Below are 18,477 nucleotides of genomic sequence, written 5' to 3'. Positions count from 1 at the left end.
CCCCTGCAGTGGAAGTGTGGAGACTTAACCACTGGACCACCAGGGAAGTCCCCACTATTTTTGATTTGAAAAGTAGCTCCTGGCTTCCTACTGGTGAAGACTGAATGCTCCAACCATGCCATGAAATGCTTATGCGATCCAAAATGAGTGAGCCTGTCATGAGCTGAGTGTTATCTGATTCACTGAACCAAAAAATTGGGCATGTGTAGGAGTAATCCATAATAATATGGAAATGGTATATGTGAAAGTGGGCCCCCATAGATCCAGAAGGCTCAAGAAAACTTCATGAGCAGGTGACATTCACATAATACCTGTTCTTTCTGCTTCTCCTTCAACTCACACCCAAGACCTCAAGAGGAATTTCCCATTGGGCCTGACTTACAGATAGATCTGCATCCCAAACCCACATGAGCAGGAAATGAACAGCCATCATGCTACAGCCCTATTCAGAGGTAGCCTGAAAGATGGTGTTGAAATAACATTCTCCTTGAACTTCAACAAGTACATCAGTTTATTCACTTCATTAGGGACAGTTAGTCTGAGGCATCGATCTACATTGACTCATATGCAATGGCAAAAAAGTTGGCCTGCTAGTTCAGGAATGTGGAAAGAACAAGATTGGGAGGTTGGTGAAAGATCTGGGGAGGAATGTGTTTGAAACTCTTGGAATGGGGACAAAATGAGAAGATGTAACCAAAGGTCTACAAGATGATACATTTTGTGGAGTCAGCCTTTTCTTAGTTTCATTGGTGCTGGTACAATGGTTCTCTGAATACTCTTACCATGTGTCGCGTAATTCAGAAGCATCTGGCTTAATAGGACAGAGGAATGGCCTGCTAAAGGCTCAATTGCTATGACACCCGGGAGACAACATCTTGCAAAGTTGGAGTGGTGTCCTATCGTATACAATAAATGCCTTAAGCCAACAGCAAATATGGTGTTGTTTCCCTATAGCCAGGATGTCTGAGTCTGGGAACTAAGGAGTAGAGATTGGAGTGGCCCCTATCACCACCTAATAACCCACTGGATATTGTTATTCTCTTTCCCTGTGACTTTGGGTTTGATGAGTTTGGAGATTCTAGTGCCCGAGAGAAGAATCCTTTTGTTAGGGAACATTGGAAGTTGAGATTGCCCTCTAACCATTTTGGCATTCCTTGTATCAGCGAATTGATAGGCACAGGAAAGGGTCAGTGTAGCTGGGATGAGTATCCTGATTACCAGGAATTGGGTTCATTCTTCACAATGAGGACTATGAGGACTTTGAAACTCAGGGAATTCACTAGCTTCATTTCTTAAAATTAAAATAATAGTCCTGGTCAGTAGAAAACTGTAACAACCCCATTAAGACAATACCAACTAAGGACCCAAATCCCACAGGAATGAACATTTGGGCAATTCCATTAGATATAGTACCTCCTTCGGCCAAAATGTCGGCAGAGGCAAGGGGGCACAAGGAATGAATGGTGACAGAAGGTATCTGTGATCAGCTTAAGACTCAGGATAGCTTAAGAGGTGGGAATTGTAGCAGCAGCTATGTCCTATGTTACTCTTCTTTTCTCCTCGTTTCCTTCTCTACATGACTTAAGAATCCAAATGGTGGTTAATGTACTAGGTTTCAGGTGGGAATATGATCAAATTGACATCACCTGGTGATAATATGGTAGCTCTATTTCATCCCTTGTTCTGGAGGCATAGAGTGGATGCTGAGGGGTAGATTGTACCAGGTGTCTTCTGCTTGTACCCCTCTTCCATGTTCCAGGACTTTAGAGAAAATATCTAATTTAATCTTCTCAACAACCCTATAATGATAATAGGTCTTCTTGATTACCCTCTTACTATTGATATATACCTGGTATTGTTCTGCGTGCTTTATATGAATTCATTCGGTTAATCCTCATAGTAGCCTTACGTGCCTAGTATCCTATTATTCCCATTTTACAGATGAGGAAACTTAAGCACAGAACAGTTAAGTAACTTGCCCAAACCCACAAAGTTGGAGATTAACCTCTGCCCCTTAAGGCTTCTCAAAGGGGGTAGGTATGATTATCTTGTTTTCACAGATAGGAAAACAAAGAGATAGAGAAGTAAAGGGACTTATCCCAGATATAGTCAGCGCCCTCCCCCCTACCCCCCAGCTAGAATTCATCCTTAGATCTTTCTAACCTCAAAGCTAATGCTCATGTCTAATGTACTCTGCTTCCTTAACAATGCTTCATTTTCAGGGGTCAATATGAGAAAGTGCCGCTGTGAAATGCAGATTCTATGAACATAAACAGCTTTTGATAAATTCAAAATTTATGGTTTGAAAAAGGCAAATGGTCTAACTTAAATAAAGATTAAACTTGACAGTAGAAGTGTAAGTATGACCCAGATTTACTAGATAGCTAGTGCTTTCTTTAAATGTTCAGTTTATGTTTGGACCTAATCCATAGAAAATTTGAGAGCCAAAAAGGTATAAATGTATTTTGATACATAATATATAAAAATAAAATAAATATGTTAACTTATAGAATATATTAAATATATTTATATTACTTTATGTAAATATATAAAATATATATTAAAATATTTTTGAAGAAATGCTATGGACCTAATTCAAAATCCCTGCTAACAGATTTCCTAGGAGAACATTGTTTCTGGAATCATATTCTTTTGTATACTTGTCAACTGACATTAGCCCTGATCAAGGTAAAGAGGAATACAGTGGTCATTTATCATTCACAGACAGAGGAAATGCATGAAACCAGACCCAGGAACAAGAGCCTGAGAAGGGAAACCACAGTGGCCGGGGTGCCAGTAACTTCTTTATGTGTTAGTGACAGTTTTTCATCTTCTACTAGTGAAGAAGGGCACGGTCAAGACTTTGCATATCCTTTGCAATACTTTCTGTCACCCGTACCTTCAGGGATTTCCTCCTTTGGACTAGCACCAGCAGCCTCCTCTATCCAATATCACGAACTCACGGCTTTCTAACAGTTGAGAATGATCTGCTTTTCAGATAATACCATCCAGTCGATTTTCTGCTGTTGCTGTTCCGTGCAGAAGCGGTAAGTCTTCTTCCAAGGGCAACTTCTTGGAAATTAATTCATTCCTTTTCTTTATTGTCTGTCGAGTCTCCACATCTCTTTGTATCTGCTGTTGCCTCTGCCTGGGAAACCCTACTCCCATTTTCTTCCTGTTGAATGGCCATTCATTTAAAGCTAGCTGTAGGTCAAATGTCAGGTCTGTGATGCTTCCTTGATCCTCTTGGATTTAATTGCTCCTTCCATTGTGTTCCCAGAGCACACGGCTTGGTTCTTTATTTAATACTTATTTCATGTATGCTATTTATATGTCTGTGTTTCACTCTGTAGTTTTTACCTTTTACGGGTAAGAATCCTGTCTTGTTTATTTGAGTATCTCCCCCAAACTATCAGTGTGTTTTACACTTTGGTGCCCAGCAAATGTTGTATAAGGATAAAATCCAGCGCATCATGATAATAATAAGAGCCAACATTTTCTTTTTTTAAAGTATTACTCTTTTTTTTTTTTTTTGAAGATGTTGGGAGTAGGAGTTTATTAAGTTATTTATTTATTTTTGCTGTGTTGGGTCTTCGTTTCTGTGCTAGGGCTTTCTCCAGTTGTGGCAAGCGGGGGCCACTCTTCATCGTGGTGCGCGGGCCTCTCACTATTGCAGCCTCTCCTGTTGCGGAGCACAGGCTCCAGACGCGCAGACTCAGCAGTTGTGGCTCATGGGCTCAGCCGCTCCGTGGCATGTGGGATCCTCCCAGACCAGGGCTCGAACCCGTGTCCCCTGCATTAGCAGGCAGACTCTCAACCACTGCACCACCAGGGAAGCCCCTAAGAGCCAACATTTAATGGGAGTGTTCTATATGTCAGACTGTGCTAAGAAGTTTGCATATTTTAGCTCAAGTAACTCTCAAAACCACCCTTTTTTTTTTTACAATCCCCATTATACAGATGAGGAAATTGAGGCTTAGAGAGGTTACATTGCTTACCCAAGGCCACACTATGAAAATGGTAGATCTGGGATCTAAACTCATGTTCTTATCGCTACACCATATCTACTTATAACAATAGATACCATCGAATGAGGTGATGCATGTAAAATGATAAACACTGTGCCTGACACAGAGTAAGATCTTCATTATCATGATTATAATTGTACGCCCTTAATATGCACCAGACACTGTATTGGGCACATGATATGTTTTCTCAATTTTATTTCATAACAACTCTATATGCCCTTAGCATCTCTAGTTCCCAGATTTAAAAAAATGAAGTTCTGAGAGGTAGTACCTTGTTCAAGGAAATGGAGTTTGGAAGTCTTCTAAAAAAAAAAAACAATAGGAAGGAGATTTTTCTACTAGTTTGTGATAATCTAGTAGATTCATAGATAACTTGAGTACAAGTAATCATTTGTAACATGATTATTTTTCAATGTCAGACAAGTGAGGACACAAATAAGCCTTAGCAAAGATGAAGAACTTTCAGAAAAATACACGCAGCATCGCAGACCATGGTTCAGTGAATTGCCAAGTAAGAAGCAAGTGAGTATCGTTTTGGTGGGGGTGAAGGGGTTGAGGACGGTGGCATTTTTAGGGTCTGTGCCTCATGAGGTACCGTTTGCTGCCATGCCCAGAACCTAGTATCGTGGTTGGCACATAATGAGTTCTCAGTAAACATTTAGTGAATCGACGTCCTAGAAGAAAGTGAAAGACAAAAACCAACCAACCAACCAACAAACAAAAACAGTTAAAATAGACTACTCTGCTATGTTTTGGCAGAACTTGAAATTGGGAAAAAATGTATTCTGGCTACTGCCATTTTGAGGCCAGGATTAATTTTCAGTTCAGTGGCGGAGAATCAGTTTTCTTGGGAAGTGTGTTAAACCCAAACACAAGCTTACAGCACACGAAAGGGAAGAGCTGTTTTTCTTTTTCCAAGAGAGAAAAATCCTCGAAGTGAAACTATTAAGGAGGAAATAAAATTTTAAGAATTGTGACATGAAAAAAATTCAGTACAATGCTGGCAAGAGAATTGGTGGTCTTGAGAATTTACAAAATGATGAGTGTGTTGCTGGATCTGGAAGTTGTTCTATAGTTAGTCATTTCCTGCCTTTATCCCACCTGGGCTTCTGCTTTGGTGCAGCTGGCTGGGAGAAGTGAGGGGGCAGGCAAATATGCTCTATCTCGATTCTTTTTTAGTACAGATCACTAAAACAGTAGCACAACGACTCACTCTTTAGTTTTTACAGTCCCACAGGGGCCGAGTGCAGCCATCAAAACACAAGCCGCTGCCTCCCCTCCCACCCTCTGAGTTTGCTGAAGAGAAGATCCAAGTCAAGGCACTGTATGATTTCCTGCCCAGAGAGCCCTGTGATTTAGCCTTAAAGAGAGCAGAGGAATACCTGATCTTGGAGAAGTGTAATCCTCACTGGTGGAAGGCAAGAGACGGCTTGGGGTAAGACTGATGGCTTAGTCTTTACCAAATCTCTCATCTTTCATTCTCTGAAGACTTCTGAAGCATGACATAGACTCCGTTTAGTGGCTCATTTAATCCAGGTTTATAACTCTTCCTTGTAAATGAAACAGAAGCTGTTCCCACACCTCCCCATCTGTATGAAAGAGCATTATAGCACCGTGATTTCAGGCAGACTCTCCAAACTAGGTACATGTGGCTTTATATCCTGATGCTGCCGCGTACTGTTGTGTGTCCTTGGGCAAGTCACTTACCTTCTCTGTTTCCCTCCCTCCCTCCCTCCCTCCTTCTCTCCTTTCCTTCCTTTCTCTCTTTCTTCTCAGTTATAATTGACATATAACATTATATTAGTTTTAAGTATACAACATAATGATTCAATATTTATATATATTGTGAAATACTCACTACAAGTCTAGTTAACATTCATCACCATACATAGTTACAACTTTTTTTTCTTGTGATGGGAACTTTTATGAACTTTTATTTATTCTCTTAGCAACTTTCAAACATGCAATACGGTACTATTAACTACAGTCACCATTCTATACATTATATCCCCAAGACATATTTATTCTGTAGCGGGAGTTTTATACCTTCTGATCCACTTCACCCAGTTCACCCCCACCCACCCCTGCTTCTGGCAACTGCCAATCTGTGCTTTCTATCTATGAGCTTGTTTGTTTGTTTCTTCAATTTTTCATTTTTTAAAAGATTTCACATGTAAGTGAGACCATACAGTATTTGTCTTTGTCTGACTTACTTCACTTAGCATAGTGCTCTCCAGGTCCATCTATGTTGTTGTAAATGACAAGATTTTCTTCTTTTTATGGCTGAATATTCCATTGTAGAGATACATACCACATTTTCTTTATCCACTCATCGATGCATCAGTGGATACTTAGGTTGTTTCCACATCTTGGCTATTGTAAATAGTGCTGCAATGAACATGGGGGTGCGTATATCTTTTAGTGTTTTCATTTTCTTCAGATAAATACCTAGAAGCAGAATTGCTGGATCATATGGTAGTTCTGTTTTTAATGAATTTTTGTTTCTTTATTTGTAAAATGGGAATGATAGTTCCTACCATACAAGTTCTTATTCTAATTTGTGCTTTCTTTGGCAATTTGAATTTTTTTTCCTGTTAAGCTCTGAGATAGAAACAGAAACAGTATCTTATTCATTTTCATATTTCTACAATGACTAGTTTTGGAAGTAAACATTGCAATAGTTTCTGAATTAAATTGGAAAGAAAAAAGACCCTGGGATGCAATAAGACTTCTTTGTGTCAGTTGCAATAGATTTCTAATGCCAGACTGGAGTCCTGGGTAGAGAAGAATTCTGAGGAGTATGTGAGCTTTCTGGGAAAGAATGCTGGCATTGATTTCTGATCCTTGTCAAGATTTGGAGATTAAAAGTGTCTAAGCAGGGCTTCTCTGGTGGCGCAGTGGTTGAGAGTCCGCCTGCCGATGCAGGGGATGCGGGTTCGTGCCCCGGTCCGGGAAGATCCCACATGCCACGGAGTGGCTGGGCCCGTGCGCCATGGCCGCTGAGCCTGCGCGTCTGGAGCCTGTGCTCCACAGCGGGAGAGGCCACGACAGTGAGAAGCCCGCGTACCATAAAAAAAAAAAAAAAAAAAAAAGTGTCTAAGCATCAGAAGTACATACTTACCTCTTTATTTATATTTTCCTGATGATTTGGCTGTGTTAACCAGTTCTTGATTGAGTCTCAACATGTGATGGAGACTTTTCAGTGGGAAAAGAGGTATGATGTCCCAGTGATCACACTAAGTTAGTAGGTTCAGGACTGTGTAATTAGCTACTGCTGCAGGTGGCCTATTGGCATGACTCAGACTTAAAGAGAAACAACAACAATTTTTAACTTCAAAGTTAATAACTGAATATAGTTTTTTTTTTTTTTTAGTATTTAAACATGATAAATAGTACCCAAACTCTGCTTTGCCACATCTCCAAACCCAGTCTCTTTCCCAAAAGGAAGCACCATTATTCATTTAGTGAGTACTTGTCCAGATCATTCTCAGTGCACTCATTGAAACATATGGTATTGTTTGCAGATATAATTTACCTAAATCTGACCATACTTTATGCATTGCTCTGCAACTTGCTTGTATTCCTCAATAACATGTCTTGGAGATCTTTTCATAATTTTAAATTTCAGATTTCACTGATGAAGGTATAGGAAAAGAGAAACCCCTCCCCTGCCGATGAGTGTATAAATTGGTACATTTCCCTTCAACAGCAATTTACTGTATCTACTGAAAGATGTACATACTCTGTGACCCAGCAGTTTCCCTGCTTGGTATCTGTCTTAGAGAAATACTTTTACTTGTACACAAGAAGGCATATTCAAGTATGTCTTTCCAGCTTTGCTGTAATAGGGGCGTGGCTAAACTAGAATATCTATTCTGTGGAATACTCTGTGGCAATTAAAAAGAATTAAGTCAATATCTTTGTAATTGGTATGCTTTTAATCTAGTCACTGTGATGTCCCAGTGATCACGTAAGTACACCTTTTCCTCTTTGCAAAGATTTTTGTGAGAAAACGTCTTAAACTATTCACATTATAAGTCAGAAACTTAGTATTTATCATGCAGAGATTTTGGTTGAAATGAAAAAACTTTTCTTTCTTCTTTCAACAATTTAATTAGTCAAATGAATTTGATTTTCCCTCGCATCCTTGAGGTTTTTAAAAGGATTTTTGCCACAATAATGCCACAAATGTGCCATGCATTTTGATTTTTGCTTTGTCTTTGTAGGAATGAAGGCTTAATTCCAAGCAACTATGTGACTGAAAACAAACCAACCAACTTAGAAATATATGAGTAAGTGTCCTCCAAAATATGTCCTATGGTTAATCTATGAAAATTATGTACATTTGGGCAGCTTATAAGTATACATAGCGTTTTTGGTCTGTAAGACCAAAGTAAGGAAAAGAAGGTAACATGGTTGGCAGCTTTAGACTAAGAGATCTTTGATCCTTATAATGGTTAATTCAGAAACTTCTTTTTCTTAAAATCACTTTTGTTTTGTACAGCCAATTAAAAAAAATTTTGACAGTGACAATGTGAAACCAAACACTCATCTTGCACTTATTTTAATGCATGTCCTAAATGGAAAAGTTATTATTTAAAAAATGGGGACTTCCCTGGTGGTCCAGTGGTTAAGACTCTGCACCTACACTGCAAGGGTCATGGGTTCGATTCCTGGTCAGGGTACTAAGATCCCTCATGCCGTGCAGCGTGGCCAAAACATTTTAAAAAATTAAAAATGGCATTAATTGTGCATAAATGAAATTAGACTTAATATATAGACACATTACTGTATTTGGCTCATGTTTTGAAATGTTTTAGAAATCAAAGAAGTTGAGAAGTAGGCTAATGTTGTAGTTTGGAAGAACTTTGGTGTGTTACTAGAGTTCTGCTTAGAAATACATTCTTGCTACCCTTATAGATTTAGAAGACGGAAATCTTAGCAGTCATTCTGCAGATCATTCTGCCCCTCATTCTGCAGATCAGAAACTAAGGTTGAGATATTAAATTTATTTATTTTTATTTATTTTTGGCTGCATTGGGTCTTCGTTGCTGCGCGCGGGCTTTCTCTAGTAGCGGCGAGCGTGGGCTACTCTTCGTTGCAGTGCACGGGCTTCTCACTGTGGTGGCTTCTCTTGTTGTGGAGCACGGGCTCTAGGCGCGCAGGCTTCAGTAGTTGTGGCTTGCGGGCTCTAGAGAGCAGGCTTACTAGCTGTGGCGCAGGGGCCCAGTTGCTCCATGGCATGTGGGATCTTCCTGGACCAGGGCTCAGACCCATCTTGAACTGTGAAATGAAAAGGAAAGGCATTTACAGTTTGGTCCACCTTGCCTAGTATTACAGGTGTACTACATTCATAGATACTTCAGTCCTCCAGTCAATTTATTTGTTCAGTCTTTTTTATCATGCACTTAGGATGTACCAGATGTTAGCTGTTCCAGGCCTTGGAAACACAATACAGAATACACAGAAGCAGTCCCTGCCTTCGTGCAACTTATGGCTTCATGGGAAAATAGACATTAAACAACCCTGAATTCCCAAATAAATATATCATTTTAAATTGTGGTATTATGAAGGAACAGTATGGGACACAGGGAGAGGGAAGGGGATATAATTTAAATGAGTGTGTTGGGTGGGGAAGACCTTTCTGAGGAAGTGACTTGAGGCCTAAAGGGGACAGGAGGGAGTTAGGGGCTGAGGGGGGAAGGAATGCTGTGTCCACATGGGCTTCTGACATTTCGGGGGAACCTTTATTCAGAGAAATATTTATGACTACTTTGGTTTGAAATTAATATCCAAATTATCAACATTACAGCATAAAACCCTGGTTTTCAGTAAGCCTTCAGATTTAACTTGTAAGTCTTGATATACTACTCATAAATCTAAAAAATTAAGAACAGTCACCTTAATTCATACTCAACATACGAAATGTCTTTAAACAATCCATCCTATTTATAAGCTCAGTTAATTAAATTTCTGGAAACATCTAACTTGCATTGATAAACTGAATAAATTCAGTTTTCTTTTTAAGTATTGTACTTCACATGCCTGACAGGGCAAATTTGCAACTGTAATAGCCCTTTGTAAGTCCTTACATGATCCTGGAAGTGTAATAAGTTAAACAGATATATGTGGTAAATCGAGTTCTCTTATCCATATGATGTCATTTTAAAAATTGGTTAAATTCCCTCAAACTTCAAATAACAAGTTTAAGATTAATTATAAATTTTAAATCAAAGACAAAAACCGGATATGCCAGATTCTCTTAAAATTATAGATATTTTAAATAGCAAACATTGATTATCCTGAGCTATGGAAATATGAGTCTGATTTATCTAATTGTCTCTACACTGAGTGCTTAACTTTCTCAGGGTTAGAAAGTCACTCAGAGAAGCAGATTAACATTCTCAGACCTAATAGGGTTTCTAGGGCTGAAACTCAAGACCACAATACTGTTACTTATTGATCAGAAATCAGTGGCACATGGGAGGCTTACATATATATAAGATGGTTGTACTCAACCACAGTTGGACGTACTGAGTCCAATCCTGGTGAGTTTGAGCCAGGATTTTTTTTAATATGTCAGTAGAAGGCCCACCACAATCCTGTGTATTGGGGCTTCTATTGAAATCATTCAATGTTAGTTTTTTTTTTAATTTTTTAAAAATTTATTTACTATTTATTTATTTATTTTTGGCTGCGTTGGGTCTTTGTTGCTGTGCGTGGGCTTTCTCTAGTTGCAGCGAGCGGGCGCTGCTCTTCGTTGCGGTGCACGGGCTTCTCATTGCGTTGGTTTCTCTTGTTGCGGACCATGGGCTCTAGGTGCGCGGGCTTCAGCAGTTGTGGCTCACAGGCTGTAGAGCACAGGCTCAGTAGTTGTGGCACAGGGGCTTAGTTGCTCCACAGCATGTGGAATCTTCCCAGACCAGGGCTCGAACCCGTGTCCCCTGCATTGGCAGGTGGATTCTTAACCACTGCACCACCAGGGAAGTCCCTCAATATTAGTTTTATAATCAGTGTTGTCTCAGTAAAGGAGTTACAGCCTTACCTATTTGAAAAAAGCAAAAGAGAACAAAAACTCTTCTAACTTTTACCAACTGATTTAAAGAGATGAAATTCTGAAATACCACGCTCCCACCTCCTCTAAATTGCATTCATCCTATCTTTTCCTGCCTTGCATATATCATTATAATAATGTAGATGGAATTCTGCATTATTTTAAAGGGTCTTAAATTCATCATATACGTCTATCTGGCTCTTTTGTTACTGCTTTGAAGTCATTCTAAGTATGACTTCCACATGGATGGATTTTTAATTTATATTTAGTCAAAATTAATATATTTATTTTATTTATCACTATAATAAATAAGTACAAAGCAACAAAATTAACACCAACACAATAGCAGGTAAAAAACATTATTTAGAAAAAAATCAATTTATGTTAATCTCTCCCCTTTCGAGTATCATTATGCAGTCTTGGCTTTTTACAGCTTCAGTTATTTCAGTGAGCTATAATCATCATTCTCCTTTTAGCATCCACATTTCAGAACTTAGCCAGTGGGGGGTCCCATTAAATTGGTTCCCTGTGTCTTTAACTCTGCCTCATTTATTCTGAAAGAATTTCTTCTTTCTACAGCAAGAGGTCTCAGACTCATCTTGAAATTCCCTTCCACAATATGAATAGTCATTAAAAAGTACTGAATGATATGCACAGTTTAACATCACAGTTACTCTTGTTTCCACTAGCAGTAAGTAGTCATATAGACATATTACTTTGATTAGAATCATCTGTAATCATCCCCTATTCTCTGTGGTTCATCTTTTTAAAAGACTGTTTTCAATTCGAGGGCATTAGTATTTAAAGAACCTGACCATTCTAATTTAGTGGCGACTTTCTACTATTGAAGGTTAGGGGAAGTCCACATGATGAGATAGGTTCCATCCTCCAAGGCAGGTATGAGTTTCAATCAGCCACCTTTGGGCTCCCCCCACTTGACTTAATGCATGGTTATATATGCACTCTTCCTTCCACTGTCCACAAAAATATTATTTCTGGTAAAATTAGATTAACTCCTTTTTAAAATCGTGTTTCGAAATGAAAGCTTTTCCATTTTTCTGTCTCTTTCCTTTGTTCTACCGTTTCCTCTCTCTTTCCTGTACCACATTTGCCTACTGATTGTGTTGTTACACCAAACCATATGTTTAAATTACAGTGTTACTTAATTATGATTACTGTGTGTAGCTCTGGTATTTTAAAGTCATTTAATGATGGGTTCATGCAGAGATAACAGCAAGGTCGGAGGGGGAAAAGGGCTTGGTGAGTTTGAGCCAGGAAAGATTCCCAGTGTGGCCCAAGCTTAGTAAGCGAGGGGAGAAGGAGGACCACCATGAGGCCCGTGAGGGATTGGGGCAGGGTGATTTGTATATTGGTTTTGTTTACGCTATCAAACCACTGACTTTACCACAGGGTAACAAACTTAGGAGAGTCAGATAAGTTGGTGTGAGTTTTAAGTTCAGAAAGATAACATAACACATATATAAGCATGTAAACAAGATGTTCCTGAGGGGAAAGAAATGGCTAGTTTTTAGTTTGTTTAACCAAAGCTCCGTAAGGTGTTTATTGAAGATGATGACTTCCTAACCACATACCTTTTATGGAAATTTTCAGGAGGTTAAATCATTCAAAAGTATATACTAAGTGTGTGTCAGAAAGTTGAATTGAGATGTGATAGAATAAGTGAGATCTTGGCTTGCAATCAGTAAAACTGTATTAAACTAACTGACACATTACAGTACGTTATTGTTTATCTGAATTAAAAATCACTCCATTTTCTAAAATCAGTTCTGGAGAAAGTTTTTAAAAATGAAGGAAATGGAGCAGCTTGGGTTTGTTTGTTTTTTTCCTGGAAAGAAATGGAACATAACATTTAAAAATTATTTTTATTAATTTTACAGGTGGTACCATAGAAATATCACCAGAAATCAGGCAGAACGTCTTTTGAGACAAGAGGTAATTCAATTTATTTGTGAATAAATTTGTGAATATTTTCAAAATTTCTGAGAGAGTCACATTATAAAGACTTTACCCAACTAAAAAGTTGTATTACTTGCTGGTTTTGTTTTTTTAGTTCTAAAATATTGTTACAACTTCATCTCTACTACACATTTTCTAAGTCGTAAACTAGATATCTTTGTATCAAATCATGTTTTTCATTGATTTTCACCATAATTTCAGAAATGTCTTTCTCATGAAATGATTTCAACTCTAACATACTAAAACTCCTTCATTCACTCTGAAGTGCATTCTGCCAGAAGGGTCTCTGTTTGAATTGCCTGTATACCTTTGCATGAGTGACAATCCAATATATAGTCTGCCCTTCTGAGCTTAGCTTAGACTCGTGAAAAACACAGATATAGAAAAATACACGGGGCTGCACTTTCGTTCTTTGGGAACAAAAGGAAGAGTGGAGTAGCCAAAATATCAAACTCAGATCAAAACTGCTCATCTAGGTCAAAACAAAACAAAACTGTGTATAGTTTAAATTTCCAGCTGACGGTAAATATCAACTGTGGGTAAATGTACAGTCAGAACTAGAAAGTAAGTGAGAAGTATATGTGTCATTATGACCTGATGTCGGATGTTGAGGAAATCTAGAAATATGAGTGAGAAAGAATCCGTTCTGTATCTCAAAACGCAGTGCCAGTAATGGCTCAGGACACAGGGATGGTCCAGTTAGTAGCTGGGGGATAGGCTGAGCACGAGGGACACAGACCAGCCTCAGGTGGTGGTGGGGCAGAGGCTGGAGGTCTGGCCTGGCCTCACTGGCTGCAAGGAAATGGAGCATGGCAGCAAATGCAATATCTGCCTGGCATGGTGACATTATACATTAGTGGGTGCAGAATGGACAAAGAAGATGTGATGACAAGCAGGCAGAAATGGAGAAGGAAGGTCGAAAAGTAGGTCCACAGTAAGCAAGCTGGTCACAGGTAATATGGCCTGAATCTCTGGGCTGGGCAGGTGCTACGTGAGGTTCTACATCTGAGAGGAAACCAGAACAGGGCAAGTGTCTGACCTCCCTACAAAGGCTAGAATGGAGAATTTTGTAGCAAACCTTCCCATACCCACAACCCAGATATTTTAAATATCAATAGTAACATCTGGTCATAACATTCTTAACAAAATAAGACATTACAGATACAATTAAAGCCCACCCCCTCCCTCATCTTTCTGGTCCTCACTCACTCGGCAGAGGCAACCACAGTAGAAGGGTGTGTTCCCATTTTGTCCATGTGTTTAATTTTTATCATATGTGTGTGCATAGACAACCTATAGTGTTATTTTATGTGTTTTAACATTTGACATTAAGGGGATCATACGTGTGTTGATTTTTAAATTAAACATTATATTTTCAATTTAATTCATATGGGTACACATGGATCACGTTCCTTTAACTGCTGTATAATACTTCATGATATGAGTATATAAAAATGTATCCATTTCACTATAGATAAACATCCAAATCATTTCTTATTTTTTAATATTACAAACAGTACCGCAAAGAACTTCCTTGTCTATGTCATTTTGTACACAAGGGCAAGGGGTTCTTTCAGTTACACCCCAAAATAAAACCATCTGGTCAGAGGGTATGTGCAGATTTAACATTACTAGATAGTGTGTATTCAAATCATGATTCAAAGTACTTGTACTAATTTATACTCTTACAGGGAATGAGAAAAACTGGTTCCCTACATTCTTGCCAACAGCTGGTAGTTTTACACTTCTTTTTTTCTAATTCATTGAATGAGAAATTTTATATATTTGTAAAAATGTGCATTTCCTTGGTAAACAGTTCGACTGAGTAACGTTTCATGTGTCTTTTGGCCAGTTGTGCTGTCTCTGCTGTTACATGCCTGTTAATATCCTTTGTTCATTTTTCTGTAGTGTGTTTGCATTTCTTACACTGATCAATATGTATTTTAAAAATATATTCTGAATACCAATCTTCTGGCAGTTATGTGTTACAACTATATTTTTTTTGGTTTCTGGCTTTTTATAAAACTTTAGTCTGTTTTAATATACAGAATTTTTTAAATGTTAATGTCAAATTTCTCAATATTTTCCTTTATGATCTCTGCTTTTTGTTTTATTTACTGTAAGAGAGTCCTCTCTCTCCCAAAGTAATAAAGGAATTTTGTATTTTTCTTTAAATGTTTTAAAGATGTGCTTTTCACATTTAGATCTTTAATCTGTCTGAAGAGTGTGTGTGATATTTTAAATATACACATATTTTTCCTCTATATCTTAAAATATTTTTGTAATTTACATATTTTCTAATTTTTATTTTTAAAAATATGCCTGGTTTAAATCCTATTTAGTTATGAGGCATTTAAAATATATATTGCTGGTTTGGGTCTCCTAATATTTTATTTAGCATTTGTCCTATTAAGTTCAAAGTTAGCCTGGCTTCTAATTTTCTGTTCTCTTTGTCTGGTTTTAGTATAAAAGTTATACTAGCATCATAAAATGAGTTGGGATGTGGGGTTTTTATCTCTTTTTCCAATCTCTGGAATTGTTATATTAGATAGAAGTTATTTGTTTCTTGAAGGTTAGATATATCTTTTGTAAAATAGTCTAGCAAGCTGCATTTTCAAACAGATAGATATTTGATTACAATTTAATTTCCATTCCTGTTTGCGTTTTTGGGGGGATTTAATTTATATTTACCTAAGGAATTTCCTATTTTATATTTATTTTCAAATTTATTGCATAAATTATTTATAGAAGTATCTTATAATTTTATTAATTTCATATTTCAGTAAATTTTTATACTTCAAAAATCAAAAGGAAGGACTTTGAATTTTCTTTCATCCTTGTCTCCAACCCATCAATTTCCCTCCCCATAGACAAACTACTATTATTACCTTGTTTTGTGTCCTTTCACAGATATTTACTACATATACAGGCAAGTACAATATATCAATATTTTCTTGTGTTATTTTAACGCAAACGGTAACATAATTTTTATACTTTTCTGTACATTACTTTTTTTCACTTAATAGTATATTTTAGGAATCTTTCCACATCAGTACGTAAAGTGTTCTCATTCATTTTACACCTGCATAGTATTTCTTAGCATGAATGTGTCACAATTTATTTTTTTAAATTAATTAATTAATTAATTAATTTTTGGCTGCATTGGGTCTTCGTTGCGGTGCGCGGGCTTCTCATTGCAGTGGCTTCTCTTGTTGGAGAGCACGGGCTCTAGGTGTGTGGGCTTCAACAGTTGTGGCTTTCAGACTCTAGAGCCTACGCTCAGCAGTAGTGGCACTCGGGCTTAGTTACTCCGCGGCATGTGGGATCTTCCCAGACCAGGGCATTGGCAGGTGGATTCTTAACCACTGCGCCATCAGGGAAGTCCCTGTCACAATTTATTTAACCTATCCTTCATCATAGAAATTTAAGTAGTATATACTTCTTTACTATTAAAACAGTCCTGCCATAGGTAACCAACACATTTGTCTTCTTTCCATTTATGTGAGAATATTTGTAGAATAAATCACCAAAGGTGGAAATTCTGGGTCAAAGAGAATGCACATTTCCAATTTTGTTAGATATCACAATGCCCTCTATAAGAGTTGTATCAATTTACATATCTGTCTTACATTTAGACATGTAAGAGAGTGCTTATTTTCCCACAACCTCTTCAGCAAGCGTTTTAATGAAACATTTGGAACTTTGCTTTCTTACATCTCATCTCAGTGTGGATTTAATTTGCTTTTCTCTTATTCTAGGAATGTTAAGCAGTTTTTTCTATGTTAAAGTCTACACATTTGTATTCCTTTTCTGTAGTTGTCCATATCCTTTGCAAAATTTTCTGTGGGTTTTTTTGATGCTTCCCTCACAATTTGTAGTACTTAGGTAGCTATATTGAGGAAATTAACTCTTTGTGATACGTGGCAATACTTTCTCCAATTTTTGCTTTGTCTTTTTTTTTTTTGCCGTGAATAGTATTTGAATTTTTAAGACACATTTTTGTAAGACTTCAGGGTTTGTGTCAGGTTAGAATTGCCTTGTCCACTCAAAGGTTATAAAAAAAAATTCCCATGTTTCTTGACTACTTTAGTGGCTTTATTTTTTATATATACATGTTTGATCCATTTGTAATTTTTCCTGTTATCATGAGGTTTGGATCCAAGTTAATTTTTTTCTTTACCAAGTGTCCTTCTTGTCTGCATCGATTTGAGATGCCACTTTCATCATAAACACAAAAAACTATGTCTGGACTTACTACATGGTTTCATTGATCAGCCTGTCTGTTCATGTTCTGCCATTATAATGTTTTAAACACTGAAGCTTTCTCTGGTGTGGCTAGCCTCCTTTCTTCTTTTTTAGAAACATTCTGGAGATACATATTTTGTCCATATGAACTTCAGGATTACTTTGCCTCATTTAAAAAACTTTCCTGTTGGTTGCATTAAATTTACAGATTAATTTAGAGAAAACTGTTCATGCATTACAGATCAGTGGGGTTTAGGGCCCAATTTGTTCCAGGACCCATATATTAATTACTCATATAGAAAAAATTAAAATTAGATCCCTACATCAAGCAGAAACAGATTTTAGATGGATTTAAGACCTAATAAGAAAAAGCAAATACTTTTGTATTTTTCAGGATCATTTTAAGGTTTTCTTCCTTTAGCCCTTGCACATGGATTTTTAAGTTTATTTTAAGGTATTTTATCTTTTTGTTACTATTATAAATGGGCTTATCTTGTTAATTTTACTTTTGAAACCTTCTTGACTTCTGTGAATTAGTTTGTAACTGATAACTTAGATGAATTCAAAAAATTTTTGTAGTATTTTTTCAGGTAGTTCTCTTGGGTTTCAGGTATGTAATCTTATCAACAACAAACAGTGATTATTTCAACCCTCTTTTACAATTTTAAATCAGTGTTGCTAATTTCTGCCTCATTTAATTGCACTGGCTAGTATCTCAGAACAGAATTAAATACCAGGGCTGACAGTGGGTATTTCTTTTTTCATGGTTTTAGTTAGAATGATTTCTACATAAAACATGATGCTGGACTTGGGACTAAAGTAAATAGGGCTATTGTGTTAAAGAAGTACACATGTATTCCCATTTTATGAAAAATAAGAAAATCCTGATAATATAAGTTGAAATTGTCAAATGCTTCTTCAACATTTATGGAGTTCTTCATGAGATTTTTCTCCTCAGATCTATTAAGTGATGAATCATATTAATAAAATCCCTAATGTTAAATTACTTGTGCATTCTTGTATGTAATCCCTCTTGGTCATGGTGTATTATTCTTTTATTGTGCTACTGGATTCAGTTTGTTAACATTTAGTTAGGATTTTTTTTTTTTTTTTTTTTTTTTTTGGTGGTACACAGGCCTCTTACTTGTTGTGGCCTCTCCTGTTGCGGAGCAC

The 18,477-nt window shown here is 37.3% G+C and overlaps 1 protein-coding gene across 1 annotated transcript in view; it reads left to right on the top strand.

The window, feature by feature from the left end:
* The window catches only part of TXK (TXK tyrosine kinase), a gene marked incomplete at its 5' end in the record, with an annotated part of 63,813 nt that overhangs the window by 11,663 nt on the left and 33,673 nt on the right, over positions 1-18,477 (top strand). Inside the window, 5 exons of the mRNA XM_082638713.1 lie at positions 2,999-3,047; positions 4,448-4,550; positions 5,258-5,463; positions 8,255-8,320; positions 12,981-13,035. Of these exons, the coding sequence (XP_082494839.1) occupies positions 2,999-3,047; positions 4,448-4,550; positions 5,258-5,463; positions 8,255-8,320; positions 12,981-13,035 (479 nt within the window). The remainder of the gene's footprint in view (positions 1-2,998; positions 3,048-4,447; positions 4,551-5,257; positions 5,464-8,254; positions 8,321-12,980; positions 13,036-18,477) is intronic.

Source organism: Mesoplodon mirus, assembly GCF_964341445.2.
Source record: "Mesoplodon mirus genome assembly, chromosome: 2".
NCBI lineage: Eukaryota > Metazoa > Chordata > Mammalia > Artiodactyla > Ziphiidae > Mesoplodon > Mesoplodon mirus.
This window is presented reverse-complemented; position numbering and strand designations above follow the sequence as displayed.